Genomic DNA, 13382 nt, shown 5'->3' with positions numbered 1-13382 from the left:
CAACAGTAAAATATGGTGGTGGTAGTGTGATGGTCTGGAGCTGTTTTGCTGCTTCAGGACCTGGAAGACTTGCTGTGATAAATGGAACCATGAATTCTGCTGTGTACCAAAAAATCCTGACGAAGAATGTCCGGCCATCTGTTGGTGACCTCAAACTGAAACCAACTTGGGTTCTGCAGCAGGACAATGATCCAAAACACACCAGCAAGTTCACCTCTGATTGGCTGAAGAAAAACAAAATGAAGACTTTGGAGTGGCCTAGTCAAAGTCCTGACCTGAATCCTATTGAGATGAAACCCTCCAATGTGGCTGAATTACAACAATTCTGCAAAGATGAGTGGGCCAAAATTCCTCCACAGCGCTGTAAGAGACTCATTGCAAGTTATCACAAACGCTTGATTGCAGTTGTTGCTGCTAAGGGTGGCCCAACCACTTATTAGGTTTAGGGGGCAATCACTTTTTCACACAGGGTCATGTAGGTTTGGATTTTTTTTCTCTCTTAATAATAAAAAGTTTCATTTAAAAACTGCATTTTGTGTTCAGTTGTGTTGTCATTAACTCATATTTAAATGTGTTTGATGATCTGAAACATTTACTGTAAGTGTGACAAACATGCAAAAAATCAGCAAGGGGGCAAACACTGTATACTTTAGTTCAGACAATATGTGGTGTGGAAAAGATGCTAACAGTCACTGTGGAGGCCAGGTGTCCCAATTTGAGTCCTTCTAGCGTATTATGGCATTATTTTTCCCACCAGATGAAATATAAGTCCATGCATACTTGAATATTTATGTCGGTGATTAGCCCGCAGCCAACAAAACTCCAAAGAGAAATTCTTTTCTTTCTTCGGCCACAGAGAGAATGGGAGGAAAAAAAAAAGGCAAGATGAAGAAGCGTAGTGGCTGCTGTGCTGCCCTGAGCTTTACACCGTGTGCTTGAGCACAGTGAGGCCATGAAAAACAACGTTCACTTCCTCTAGTAGCGTTATTATCCCTGGAAAGGACGCATTTTTGAGTGTTCATGATAGGGTAAGCCAACACTGGCGTCACGTGGACACATTTGTTGATTGTGTGCGTAGAGTAGTTGATAACATGCCTGAGGCCTGGCCTGGCTTTGAAGACAAGTCATGACTGGAATCAACATATCGCCACATTGAACTCATTCCGTTTGTACAGGACTTCATAGCCACCTGCTTTCTCAGCTATTTCAATACCTTTAAGTGCTACACAGGTGACAAAGCTAATAGTTACTAGTTAGGGTGTGTTTTGTTTTTTTTTTAGCATTATCGTAAGTAATAGTCTTTCTCTGATAACCTTACCATTTTTAAAAATGTTACTTTGTAGTATTTTAGTGTGTTTCATAAATGAAAAGTGAAGAAAAAAAAGGATTCTTCCACGTTTCTCCAGTATGCCTCATTTCGTAAGATTTCATAGGAAATGCTGGAGAGTCATGACTGATGTATGTTGGGACACCAGAGCAAGTTAAATATGAAAGTGTTACTTACTTTTTCTCATAAAATTGCAACTTCTCATAAATTGTAACATCTTCTCATGACTCGAACTTTATTCTCATAATTACGGCAAATATCCTTTTCATAAATGTCCAAGTTTATCCTCCTTAAAATGAGTTCTCCTAAACTGCAGCGTTTTCTCATAATGCGCCGTTCTTTATTCTCCTAACACGACGAACGCCAATTTCACAGGCGACCTTTGTTCTCATGTAATGACCCATTCTCATAATTTTTTGTAAAAAATATTGTCTGATTGTGTTAGTAGTGGGCTTGTGGATGTTCGTAAAGGACGTTTCATACGTTTACGGTCATCACCTGTACAGTACAGCCTTTCAAATAATGATCAACTGAGGCAGTGTTGGGGGACGGGCCAGGGGCCTCATCTATAAAGCTTGCGTACGCACACAATGGGGCCGAAAAGTTGTGTACGCCGTTTTCCACGCAAAGTATGGTACTTATTTTAAAAAAAAACAAACACACACACACACACACAACTTGACGTGATATGCAATCAAGGGTCATTAAATATGGACGTCGCATTCATGTGCCATGAGAATCGTTTTGTCCGTATGCAAATTTTTGGTTTCACGCAGACTTTTAGTCAGATTTCCACGCACAGTTTTATAGATGAGGGCCCGGAACCTGTCTGGACAGCGTCAGCGCTAATGAGGCGCAATCGACAGCGGCCTAATTAGCGGCGCTTTGTACTTTAACACGCTTTCATCATCATTAGCCGAGACCCCCGGATTGATGGAGCGCTGAACGCGTGGGTGGCGTAAGTGTTTGTTTACCATGTCGACAAGGAAAATAGTTACATGCTACAACAAGCTGGGCGGGGAGGGAGGAGGCTGCGGGGCTAATGAACTCTCCTAAGGCTTCAAATATGCGGCAAAGACTGAGATTTAGCTTGTTTGGAGGCTTGCCATGCAAATGAGGAGGACGAGTAAATCATCTATCAATGGGACGATTAAAGCCATCAGCGGGCTTTAACGGCACTCGTGCACCTTCTTTCAATCTATCAGCAGCAGATGCAAATCCATCAAGAGCTGATAGATGCAACATCACAATCCAACGCCTTTGAGCTTATTAGCCAAAATATGCACGCATCCTCTCATCGGCGTGGCCCCATTTGCATATTTTTACATGCACGCCGCCTAATCATTCCACTGCCGGCTCGCCCTGGCTTTTGTTTCTTTCAATAAAAAAAAAAAAGTACAATGAGGAGAGCAAATTATCCCGGTCTCATTTAATTGAGTTTGACCAGGTCTCGGCCGGGTGTCGGTGTAATCTCGCCGCAGCGCTGCCGCCGCCGCCGCTGTCTCTCCGCCAGCGAGACAAGCCAAGCAACGATAAACTTTGAAGCCGCTCGCTGCTCCCTCTGCATTATTCATGACGCCGCCACTTGAGCATCTTCAAATGGACTGTCATTTCCTTTTACCTTCCATCACAATGCACATATGCTGTGCCGCATGGGGGGGGGGGTCTGATGGAGGCTCTGGAAGCAATCCGGAGATTAGCATCCACGCAAGCGAGCGCTACCTTCAGACATAAAAGCCAAGCAATGGCGAGATATCTGCAAAAGATGCAGGATGAGAATGTGTTTTGTTAGCAGCATGTTAATATTGTACTTTTTTCATATCCGAAATCACTTTATTCGAACAAAATTGTGAATTTTAAAAAAAAAAAAAAAAAAACAAATGTATCCTCAAACTTACAAATATGACAACTAGTAATCTTAGTATCACAAATTAATTTTCATAAAATTCCAATGCTTTTCTTCATAGTCAAGCCCCGTGATTTTCGTAACAACTTTTCGTAAAATTACGACTTCAGCCTCATAAAATTCTGACATTGTTCTCATAATAGTACATCGTGCTTCTCCAAATAACTTCTAATACTGCGACTAATACTTTTTTTAGTTTATTCTCCAAAAATTTGTCAAATTAAGACTTTATCGTCACGAAATTACAACTGTTTTCTACAACTTCGTCCTCATCGTACGTTTTAATATTTTCTTTTTCATTTTATTCCCTTTATTCCCATATCGCGACTTTATCCTCAAAAGTATGACTTTGTTGTCATAAAAGTACTTTTTTTTTTTTTTTTACTCGACTATTTCATTTTCATAGTATTAGAACTGTATTCTCACAGATTTAAAAAAAATAATTACTTCTTAAATTTCATAACATTTCGACTTTCTTGACGTAACTTCTTGAAATACTCGACTTTACAGCTTTATTCTCAAAAAGTTACTTTTCTTGTTCCCCATAAAATCGCAACTTTTTCCTCATAATTGTCCTCTTTGATTCTCATAACGTTCTCCTCGTAACATAAGACCTTTATTCTTGTAAAATGACTTTTTTGTATTTTCGTATTATGTTTTCATAAAATGTTAACTTTTTTTCATTGGTGGACTTGCTGGTGTGTTTTGGATCATTGTCCTGCTGCAGAACCCAAATTGGTTTCAGCTTGAGGTCACCAACAGATGGTCGGACATTAGACCATCACACTACCACCACCATATTTCACTGCTGGTATGATGTTCTTTTTCTGAAATGAGGCGCTACTTTTACAGCAGATGTATTGGGACACACACCTTTCAAAAAGTTAAACTTTTGCCTCGTCGGACCACAGAGTATTTCCCCAAAGGTCTTTGGGATCATCAAGATGTTTTCTGGCAAAATTGAGATGAGCCTTAATGTTCTTTTTCTTCAGCAGCAGTTTTCGTCTTGGAACTCTGCCATGCAGGCTGTTTTTGCCCAGTGTCTTTCTTTTGGTGGAGTCATGAACTCTGACCTTAACTGAGGCAAGTGACAAAAATGCAAAAATAAAAAGGGGGGGGGGCAAACAATTTTTCACACCACTGTATATAGTAAATCATGTTTCCATAAAATTACTACATTTTAAACTCTTTTCCTCAAAAAATGGAAAAATTCCACGTACGTATTTTCTCAGTAGTAGATCATGATTCATGTGACTATCATTGTTTCAATTTATTTCTCTGGAGAATTTCTTTTTTGAAAATAGCACATCTGCTAATATTTTTGACTTTTTCAGTATCCCATCTTTTAAAAAAAAAATAGTATTAGACCTTATTTTTAAAAAATTACAAAAAAATCTCAACTTTATTGTCGTAAAATTACAATTTCATTCACCTCAATTCCATAAAAGTATTCATGATTCTTGTAGTAACTCCTCAAAATATATCAACTTCATTATCTGAATATTTATTTATTTATGACTAGAATTGTTCATTTTAGAAAACAGTACACCTTAATTCTCATATTTTGACTTTTTCTCCAGGTGGCACATTTTCATTGTATTACACCTTTAAAAAAAAATCCAGCAAAATTCCAGCTTTATTCTCTAAAATTGTTCTCCTCAGATAATTCACTTAAAAATGTGGTCTTTTTTTGTCTTAATATTATTATGACGTTATGTTTCAAATGTTGCAACTTTTTTCTCTCTGAAAATTAGTATTTCTGACAGTGTGTCCAGGTTGTTGTTCTCATATTTTATTTTATTTATATTTGTCTCGTGGTGTTACGTAGTTCCATCGCTTACGTCCGCCCCCCCAAAAAAAAACCTACGTACAAAAAGCTGTGCAGCGTAACGTGATTGTCCTCAAAGTGCAGCGTTGTCACGTTGTTCGTGTTTGTTTGTGTTATTTTAGGTGATAAGACCGAAGAGAGTTTGTTTCCCCAATGTCTGCCATTCAGCATTAACACATCATTAGCTCCCTCACTCGGAAAATTGGACGTCTCCAAAGACTCCCCCGCAGATGTCAGGAAAGCAACGCTGGTTGACACGTTGGCGTCTTTAAGACGCCAGGAGGAAAGATCTCAGGTGGCTCTCCAAAAGTCGCTGATGGAGGAACACTTGATGAAAGAATGCTATCTGTTGTCGTACGTCCAAGCATCCGCGGTCGTAAGGAGCAAACATCTGGCAGATAACTGTGATGTGGACACGGAATGGCTGCAACTCCCACGTTTATTCCCAGTAATGCCGTGCGGTGACACCTGGAATTTAACTTAAGAGGGAATTGGTGCAGGAGCTTAATGAGCTTCTTGGACGTCAGCACGGTGGCGCAGTGTTATGTGCTTTACATTCCGTAGGTCCAATTCCCAGCTCTGCTGCAGGACACGGCTGTGCATTTCCTCAGCAGCAGCCGAGCTGTCCGCCTCCATTAACAACCCCTCTGATGTTAGCGGCACGCTGACAAGCCTCAGTGTGTGTGTGTGTCTAATAAATATGTTGGAGTGCATCTGCCTGCGATGCTCGTCTTGGGATGCGCTGTGTTTATATTGCTTTGGCGAGCAGCGCCAGGTGAAGCCTTCCTCGCCGCACTAACTGTGTTTGATGCCACACTACATTTACGCTGACGCCTCTTTTTTCTTCTCTTTTACAACTCTAAGGTCATATTTAGATCTTTTTAAGACAAAAAATTTGCATTTCCAGATTTGGATCAATGTGTTCTCGCCTTCCGCTCACCCCTGAGTTGATGTCAAGAAGGATTATTGTCACCACACGGCGAGCAGGAAACGTCCTCGTCGTCAGCATCCGCCATGTTATTGATGCTCTTTATGAACAATGCTGCCTTTCATGCAATTTCCTTTCCTGCAGCAGCGCAGATTATATCACAGTGAGTGCTCTATTACCATGTATGACAATAGTCTCATCTCATATCAACTCTACTGAGACATGCATGGGATTTTTACAACACAAACATCATCAGCTGTCATATAGATGATCTTTGACTGGCGTTTTTGCTGTCGGTCCTTAAAAGACCCGAGCTCTCCTGTCATACCCAGATTTTTCCGGTATATTTATTAAGGTTAACCCTAACCCTAACAGAAAGACAGATGGAATCTCTCCAAATCCCGAAGGTTTTGAGGTTGTCGTTGGCAAATCCCGGGTTTAAGGTCCAGAGACACCAGTATGAGTTTGAGCCACGCATTTGTTCCCCTGGCAGCATTCATCCTGGAATACCCATCCACGCCACTTCATCTGCAGTCCAGCTGAGGGCAGGACATTCTCATCCAGGCATGGGCCGGTTACCGGTTTCAAGGTGTACATGACACCGTCCTACTGTACCCTTAGCAGGGAAACAACCCCAAGGCAGAATGGTTCCACCCCTCTTTCTTCTTTATCTCCTTCGCAAAATCATTTGGTAAAGAAAATATTGACTCCCGTTGCACAAAATCCTGGAAATTTCCACTAACTGAAGCAATGTTTACTTGCGTAAACACATGGCAAAGCGTGTGATGTCACATTTTTGGGGGTAATGTGAACGACCACACAAAAGATCGGATTTTAACAACAAATCCGAATTGGGCCCGATACCCTGCAGTGTTTACAGACAGATGGTGTTCTTTGGTCATATTCGGCTTCTTTCTTGCTTCCAAACACAGTCGAGTTGAAACCAAAGAGCTGAATTTTGGTCTCATCTGACCACATTTACATTCTGCCAAGTCTTTTCTGAGTCACTCAGACGGGTGTGTACATGTGTCTGTTTAAGCAGGGGGGCCTTGTGGGCACTGCAGGATCTCAATCCATTCCAGCGAAGTGTCTTCCTCATGCTTTTCTGAGTGACTGTGCTGCCAACTCCCTTGACATCATTAGCCAACTACTTCTGGGCTGGTCCCTCTCCTTTCACAGAATTAGCGCACTAGCTGAAATCTTATGATAGGATATCTGTATTGCAAGTATGCTAGCATGTGGCCCATTCCAATCTTGTGCGGGTTTACAATTTTGTCCTTTGACAGATCTTTGGTCTTTCCTATGGTGTGTTTTTTATATTTATGGATTATTGCGCCAACAGCGGTGTCTTTCTCACCATGCTTCTTGTGATGGACCTATGATAAAACTTTGCAGATATCTGTTCCATGTATGCTAGCATGTAGCCCATTCCAATCTTGCCCCTGAGATTCTTTGACGGCTCTTTGGTCTTCCCAAGGTTGAGGAGCGGTTAGAATGAAAGCGACTGTTTCTGTGGCAGGTGTCTTTTGTCCACAGAATTAGTTCAGCTTTGAAGTTTTTTCCTAAGGGGACAGGACAAATTGTTGGGGGGTGAGAATGCTTGCCGGTTTCTAGGGGATCAAATACTTATTCTCCCCACTGTAGATGCTCTATTCAAGACTACGTTGAAGTCAATGCCTTGCTCTGACATTATAGTCTTGGCCTGCAGTCCTTGGTGTTCTTAAAACGTGCCCCCTCCCAGGCAAAAAGGCCAAAAAAAGACATTTAACTGACTCTGAAAAGTCCAAAACTGACCCACAACAAAACCAAGAGGTCAGATGCGTTGGTGGCTAGAAGACTTGCGGGATAAATGTTAAATGCCACGCTGGCTTGTCATCGTTACGTAAAAACACACACCTGCAAGGCCACGACAATAACAAACAAGACATATTTTGCCACCACCACGTCGGCCCTTAAATTGTCTCCCGGAATGGCTGCAACGTGATTTAAACAGTTGTGGCCTTTCGGCAACAAAGCTGCTCAATGTCAACACGCTCGCCCACATGTTGACTTCTTAGTTTGCCATGCAGTAGCACATCCCGTCGCCTGTTTAGTATGCAGCCACTGGAGTTTCCTAAAGGTTACCAAACCTAATTAGACATTTATGCAGGATCTTCAAAGGTCTCTTCGTTATTAATGATGTGCTACTTGTGAGGACTGCATCGATGACTCGGACACCTCACAATATGTGCATACACAATGCAGGAGGATGGCCGAGACTGTTAAACACACACACACTAATATCATTGGCCTGTGCAACCGTCAACAGGGTCAAGTACACCATGTGGACAAATGTAATGAGTAACTCAGTCACTGTAGATCAGGGATGTCCAAATGTTTTTCCACAGAGAACCGGATACTGAAAATCAAAATATTTGGGGGCCACCTTATTTAAAATGTGTAAATAAATTCTATATATTTAAATAAAACACAATAGCAACAGCAGCCTCGAATGCAGCCCATCTTCGTATTATTTATGTCAAAATTAGGTCCGTAGATTAGCTACACACTAAATGTTGAGTCGGCATTTAGGCACATGCTATCTCTTAGCATTGTCAGCATTGCCATTTTGTTGAGCGTCTCCCAAAATGAAAACAGTCTCGCTGTAACATTTTACACATCATTTTGGTGTTTAGCACTTTAGCAACTGTCCACTGAAGCAAGAGTTGTCCCCGTGTTACCATAAGGTATCCACGCAGGCTTCTGGCAGGCTAGCTGTTAGCATTGTTATCATTGTGGATTAGTTGGCATACTGCCCAGGTTAGCATACCGGTGGTTTAAAAGGCAAAAAGACACCAAGTCTGTCTCCGATGCTGGGCAGGGGGTTAGCCACAGGTAGCTTCCGCGGCATTTTTCTATTAATATTTCAACTTTTTCTTGTGACACTGTGCCCTTTTGGGTTTTTTTTCAGCTTTTGCTTTTCTTGAGTTTTTTTTTGTTTTTTTTTGTTTTAAATTTGTTTTTGTTTTTTTGTTGTTTTTTTTTAAGGTGTGGGCTTCAGTTTGGACACGCCTGCTGTTGGAGGAATATGTCTCATAATTTTTGTCTACATGAATTTATACCAGTTATATAAAACATACATGATAGATGGTCAACTGGTCAATTTTAATTACTTGATTGAATTGCTGACCAAAAAAACATAAGAACTCTTGATACAATTGTGATATACTACACAATACTAACACGAAGCAATTTCCTAAAAAGCTGCAGTAAAGATTGCTCGTCCAACTGCTTGTCATGTTTGTCACGTTTGCAAGTACTTAAGCAGAAAAAATAAACAATCTGTCTCTCGGCCTTTTTTCCTGATGAACTAAACTTGATTTAATGAAGTTATCTTGCATGTTTACATCGGCTCTCTGCTCTCCATCTAAGTGTATTTGACAAGACCCCACCAATAAAATTCAATTTCCATTTATTATTCCCATTCCGACTTGAATCAATTATGAATGACAGCTAATTAGCGGCGCGCGCGGCGGCCATCGCTCTCTACTGTGTCAAAGTCGACTACGTCTACCGGATGTCACCCAAGGTGGACATGGACAGAAGGAAAAAGAACTTTTTCTGTTCTGGAGATTGGAGTAACAAGACTTCACTAATCATCTGTGAAAGTATGTGTGTGTGTGTGTGTGTGTGTGTGTGTGTGTGTGTGTGTGTGCTGGTAATAAGGCGAGAGAAAATGAAGAGGGGCTAAACTGTGCAAGTCATTTCTCATTTTGGCGGTGCTGCGCCTGTCGCAGCAGGAGGAAGTTGTCGGGTTTTTGAAGGATGGCGCACACAACAAAGAGTGAGCGACAAAGACTCATTGCTCTGAGGAACACAGAAAACAAACAGGAAAAAATGCTACTATTGCTGCCTTGATAGGAGCCCAACCCAGTGGTGTCCAAACTGCGTCCCTGGGGCTATTTGTAGCCCGCGGCTGTTTTTTGGGGGGGGGAGTTTTGGCCCACTGCACATTCTAAAAATATAATTAACAAGAAAACTATAAAAAATAAAATAAAAAAATCTGCAAACGATGTAAAAAAAAAAAAAAAAGCAGTCATTTTACAAGAATAAAGTAAAAACATTAACAGAAAAAAAGTTATAATTTTACAAGAATATCCGTCCATCCATTGTATGCCCCTGATCCTCACTGGGATCACGGGGTTTATGAGAATAATGTTGTAATATTATGTTGTTGTATGTATATTATGTTAGGAAAAATAACATCATTTTAGTAATATTTTTTTTTAGAGTCGCGACATTATGAGACAAACAAAACAACAAATAAAGTTGTTATTTTGGGAAGATTAGGTTGCGGAAAAAGTTATGTCACGGGAAAAAGTTATGTCAAGAACAAAGTTGAAAAAAAGAACAGCAGAAATGGGAAAATAAGAGCTGTAATTTTACGAGATTAAGTAAAATATGAAGAGAAAAACAAGAAAAAGTACATTTTACGAGAACAATGTAATATTTTGAGGAAAAATGTCATTTTAGTAGCATAATGTAATTTTTTTACTCTGCAATATTACGACAGACAAAGCAACGACTACAGCTGTAATTTTTGGAAAATTAGGTTGTGGAAAAAGTTAGAATGGTACAAGAATAAAGTCCAAATTTTGGGGGATAAAGTCATAATGAAGAGAGGAAAATTTACAAGAAGAAAGTTGAAATAATTGGAAAAATGTAAAAAAAAAAAAAAATTTTAAACCCTGTCATGTTATGAAAATTAAAAAAAAACTGTCATCTAACGAGAAAGTCAGAATTTTACGAGATACTATGAGTAAAAATAACAATTTTAGTATCATAGTTGAAATATTAAAGAAAAAATACTGTTGTGATAACGAGTAAAACAAAATAAAGTTGTAATTTTTGGAAAATTTGGTTGGGGGAAAAGTTAAAAGTTAAAATCATAATATTATGAAATGAAAATGTATGAAGATTACTTAAAAGAGTTCGAAAATGAGGGTAAAAAACCAAAGTCTGAAGTTCATACTGATATTCTGCTTTTTCATCTATATATGAATAAGTAGTTATTATGCATAACTGCATGTGTTGGTTTACAAAATATGAAAGTGGCCCTTGCATCCTTTCATGTTTCACTATGTGGCCCTCGCTGGAAAAAGTTTGAACACCCCTGCTCTAACCCATGCTCTCCTTTGTGGCGGTAATAAAAATTCCAGTATGTCTCCATGGACGTCATTAGTATGAAGTACTGTAAACTAGGACTAGCGCTTTAACATTGATCCTTGTGATATGCAGGCGTCCTGCCTCTGGTCATGTGACTGTGGCTTCGTGGTAGAAGTGAAAGGATCAATACGTGATAGAAGCCCACCATGCACTCCCACTCAGGCCGACACTGAAACGTCTTCAGTCCTTAATAACTTATTTTGGTGGTAATATACTGTACATTCATGGACTGCATGTGTCTGTTTTTCATAACTGGAAATGAATGATGTGGCAGCGACCCGCTGCTCCTGTAAGGCAGCTTTTCAGCCACCTAAAAGCGAACCATTAGTGCTGTCATGGATGTAATTTCACAAAGAAAAGGCCTGTGAGGTGAAATTAGCTGTGATATTCACTAAAATCATGAAATGACAACAGGAGTTTGAAAGAAGTGAAAGAAAGACGAGAAGCTGAGCAAATCAATAATTGCTTTCGAGTTGGATGCTGGCTGCCTTGAAAGGTGCTCTTCAGGTGTGTGTCTTTAAAGGCCGTTTGGAGGCTTCACTGCAGTCAAAAAGGCTGCACCGGGGGGGAAAAAATAGGCATTCCCACCGAGTGGAGCACTTAGTGCACAAAGATCTTTTGTTGGCGCTTCACCTGCAGCCTTTCACTCAACCTCTGCACTTGTTTCTCCAGCGAGTACCAGATCACGTTTGACCTTCAGCTCAATTAGCGCAGGAGAAGAGGGCGGGGCGTCATCACCGCGCAATTACCCCCGCCAGCTGACACCCACGCTGCTAGCATTATGCATTTTAAATGAGGAACTTTTGCTCTGGCAAATTGTGATGCTGATTGGATGTCAGCACCCAATGCTGCCTCATATTTATAATAGGCTCCTCTGGAAATACCATCTTTATTTTACAAAAACACATTCTCCTATGGATTGTTATGATCATTCACACCTGAATTGCATCAAATAATGACAATTTACAGGTCAGTAGCACTGTATGGAGGTCTAACACAGGAAGAATGATAATATCCAACGTATTCAAGCATACATTTCGTACAAAAACCCAACATGTGCAGTTTCAGGACGTCACATGATAGCCCCTAACTGTTCATTTTTAATCTGTTGATCTGGCCACCATATCTTTAAACCTCTATAAAGTTAACAATCCACTGTATAATAAACCTAAAATAAAGTAAAACTACTACTCACCCTTTGAAGATGGTCGACGAACACGTAAAGGAGAGCGATACTGTCTCCGAGAGGCGTTTTATAGGTACTGCAGGTGCAATGGGACAAAAAATATATCATTTCAGTTGACACAGACTGTTGTTTGTCTTTCAGCAGATGCTATTTATGCTAGAATGCAAGAATCCTACTGGCGTTGAATGCATGAGGTAGCCGGAGTCAAAGGTTGTATCGGTGTCCACTTTGGTTTTCCTACCTTGAGCTCCAGTTTCCATGGTAACAAGGGATTTTTTTTTTTAAAGACATCAGAAGACAGTGTCCTCCTCCTCTCCACCATACCAGGGGGACAGTCTGGCCCAGTGAGTTCTAGGACCAGAGGCAGGCTCCTCCTGGGTCCAAGACTCCAGGGAGCTGAGGGAGCCAGCAGAAGACCCCGAGCCCTCATACAGATAAGTCCTCAGGCAGTCAAAGGGGGGTGCACAGGGATCCTCATCTGCTTCCTCCAGGCGGTCCAGGATGAACTGCCTGAAGACCTCGTCTTCGGGCCCGATGAGGTGAGACTCCCTGAGGGACATCCGGATGCTGGCCCGCACCTCCTCCATGGCCAGCTTCCTGTCCCTCCTTTTATGGTGGGGGCGCAGTGGGACGGCGGCGGCGGCGCGCTGCTGGAATGGACGGCCCGAGACGGGGACATGTTCCCTGGCTTCCCCGTAGTAGAGCACCTTCTGGGACACTGTGTCGGGCAGGTCTAGCTTGCTCGCGTCCTTGTGGCCGGCCTTCTGTTTGCGCCTGTGTCGTCTCAGCAGCAGCATCAGGAGTGACAGGGCTGCAGACAGTGGGGCATCATTACACTGAGACAACTACTGTAGACTGGAGGAACATGCCGGAAAAATGAAATAACACCAGCAGGAGTTGTCTTTTAGCTTGTTAGGGATGGGGAATGTTGGAGGAAGGCTTCGACTCAATAGGGACGTCGTGACTTGCCATACAATGAGCACGAGATTTTGCAAACGATAG

At 41.3% G+C, this 13382-nt stretch overlaps 1 protein-coding gene across 1 annotated transcript in view; it reads right to left on the bottom strand.

Moving 5' to 3' along the window:
- Positions 1–228: 228 nt before the first annotated feature.
- The window catches only part of cdh19 (cadherin 19, type 2), a 73242-nt gene continuing 60088 nt past the window's right edge, over positions 229–13382 (bottom strand). The window contains exon 15 of the mRNA XM_054766037.1: positions 229–13191. Within this exon, the coding sequence (XP_054622012.1) occupies positions 12671–13191 (521 nt within the window). The 3' untranslated portion in view covers positions 229–12670. The remainder of the gene's footprint in view (positions 13192–13382) is intronic.

This window comes from Dunckerocampus dactyliophorus, chromosome 21, assembly GCF_027744805.1.
Source record: "Dunckerocampus dactyliophorus isolate RoL2022-P2 chromosome 21, RoL_Ddac_1.1, whole genome shotgun sequence".
Taxonomy (NCBI): domain Eukaryota; kingdom Metazoa; phylum Chordata; class Actinopteri; order Syngnathiformes; family Syngnathidae; genus Dunckerocampus; species Dunckerocampus dactyliophorus.
The sequence above is the reverse complement of the archived record's forward strand: the minus strand, read 5'-3'. Positions and strand labels throughout refer to the sequence as shown.